Source organism: Frankliniella occidentalis, unplaced genomic scaffold (assembly GCF_000697945.3).
Source record: "Frankliniella occidentalis isolate FOCC.00 unplaced genomic scaffold, Focc_3.1 Scaffold444, whole genome shotgun sequence".
Taxonomy (NCBI): Eukaryota; Metazoa; Arthropoda; class Insecta; order Thysanoptera; family Thripidae; genus Frankliniella; species Frankliniella occidentalis.
The window spans coordinates 15,251-17,072 of NW_026267563.1; the positions used below are offsets into that span (position 1 = coordinate 15,251).

The 1,822-nt window shown below is 47.1% G+C and overlaps 1 protein-coding gene across 1 annotated transcript in view; it reads left to right on the plus strand.

Moving 5' to 3' along the window:
- Nucleotides 1–1,822, plus strand: part of LOC127751352 (uncharacterized) — a gene marked incomplete in the record, with an annotated part of 21,692 nt that overhangs the window by 1,787 nt on the left and 18,083 nt on the right. The window contains 1 exon segment of the mRNA XM_052274804.1: nucleotides 943–1,053. Within this exon segment, the coding sequence (XP_052130764.1) occupies nucleotides 961–1,053 (93 nt within the window).

The following is a 1,822-nucleotide window of genomic DNA, read 5'->3' on the forward strand; positions in this document are numbered from 1 at the left end:
GCACTATTAAATATGTTGGCACAGCATCATTTTCCATTTCCGTTCAACAGAAATGACCGAAAGAAATTCCCTAGCAATATTCAGGGTTATTTGCACTGGTTTGAGCCTTTATCATACGGTAAAAACAATGTCTCATTTTTAAGGGAAAACTTTGAGGAACTCCCTTGTTTGAGAAAGAGTCCTCTTAATCTCGCCTCAGATTTAGAGGAACCTTCTCAAAAAAATAAGGTGAAATCCCATATTTTTTGAGGTGACTTCCTCTAAATCTGAGGAGTTTTTTTGTCAAATCAGGGGAGTTCCTCAAAGTTTTCACTCTTTCCTCAAAAAATGAGACGTTGTTTTTACCATGCACTATTAACCAGAAAGAACTTTTCAGGTTCATGTATCAATGTGTTATTGTGCACATCTCTACCAAACACAAATTAGAAATTTGAATCTAATCAGTGACAAATGTGGGTCTTACTGATACACAAAGCAATAGGGTATTTCACCTGACGCAAACCGGATCCAAAGAAGAACAAGAGCCCTTCCTGAACTCGTTCCTCCCTTGCTCTGATTGGCTTACGCCGACGAAGTTCATGAACTGGCCGCAAGGGCGGTCGACCCCTAGTGTCGGGTCCGAGAACTTCGTCGGCATCGGCCAATGAGCGCCAAGGAGCAAAGAGTTCAGGAAGAACTCTTGTTCTTCTTTGGATCCGGTTTGCTTCAGGTGAAATACCCTATTGTCTCTTGATAGGTGCTAACTTGCCGATTGCTAGATTCGATTTGCATCGGTCGGTCTTGGTTCCCTCAATTTTTCTTAAAATTGGAATACTCTGTTTTAAGCAAATGGTATTGGACAAGAACGGATCAGTTTTGAGGAAAAATTTCCCTTTTTAATGTTTTGTGTTCTGTAGCGCCGAGAGGACTTACGCTATCTGTCCTGTTTGTTTTTTTTGCCAGGTGCCAGCCAGGTGTAAAATGCCTTCCCAGCTGCAACTGCCCCGCGTGCAGGATGGGTGCTGCTGCTGCTCCCTTGAGTCGTGCTCCTACGTGCAAGGCTACTTCGCTCTCGTAAGTTAATCAAGCAAGCCACATGCTGATACCTTGTCAAATGTTGACATTTCGATTCACAGTCTCACGGTAAATGCAGTTGAACAATTTTTCCTTTCAAAAGTGACATGTGTCGGGGGAAGTAGCACTTCCAAACCGGTTTTGGCGTCTCGAGCTTGGATTAGAGCACTGCCCTTATCTTTTCACGTCGATAGGGTAGGTGGTCCAGCCGTTACGAGTTCGTTAGTTAGTGGGGAACCCCTCAGATTTGAATCTAGCAGAAAGGGGGGGGGGGGGAGGGAGGGGTTCGCCAGCGCGCGCTCGCCTTCCCCACTACCGCATGCACGGTGACATTAGTCCCCCTTTCGGGACCACATTACGCCATAATACAATGGTCTCAGACTGGCGGCGGCCTGCGGGCCACAACCGGCCCCGAGGCAAAGAGATGCTGCTATGAGGGGCCGCGTAAGTGCGAGAGAGAAGTCCCACCCGTGCGGCCCTTGCGTCGTCTGCTGTCTGAGACCGCTGCCATAAAAGCAGGACTTCAGTTACCCCTTCGGGGTGACCGTGAGAATGTTTATGGGGTACAAATGTACTCCGACGGGGGCGATGATAGTTTCCGTCTGTCATACCCCTACAAGCGTGATCAACACATGCTGCGCACGGAGTACAAATGTTCGCCTTCTTAATAACAGGGTGACTCTAGTCCCCACAAGGTGCAACTTCACCATTAAAGGTGCCAATTGTACCCCACAACACGAGAAATCTCCAAATCGTACCCTTTAGCTTT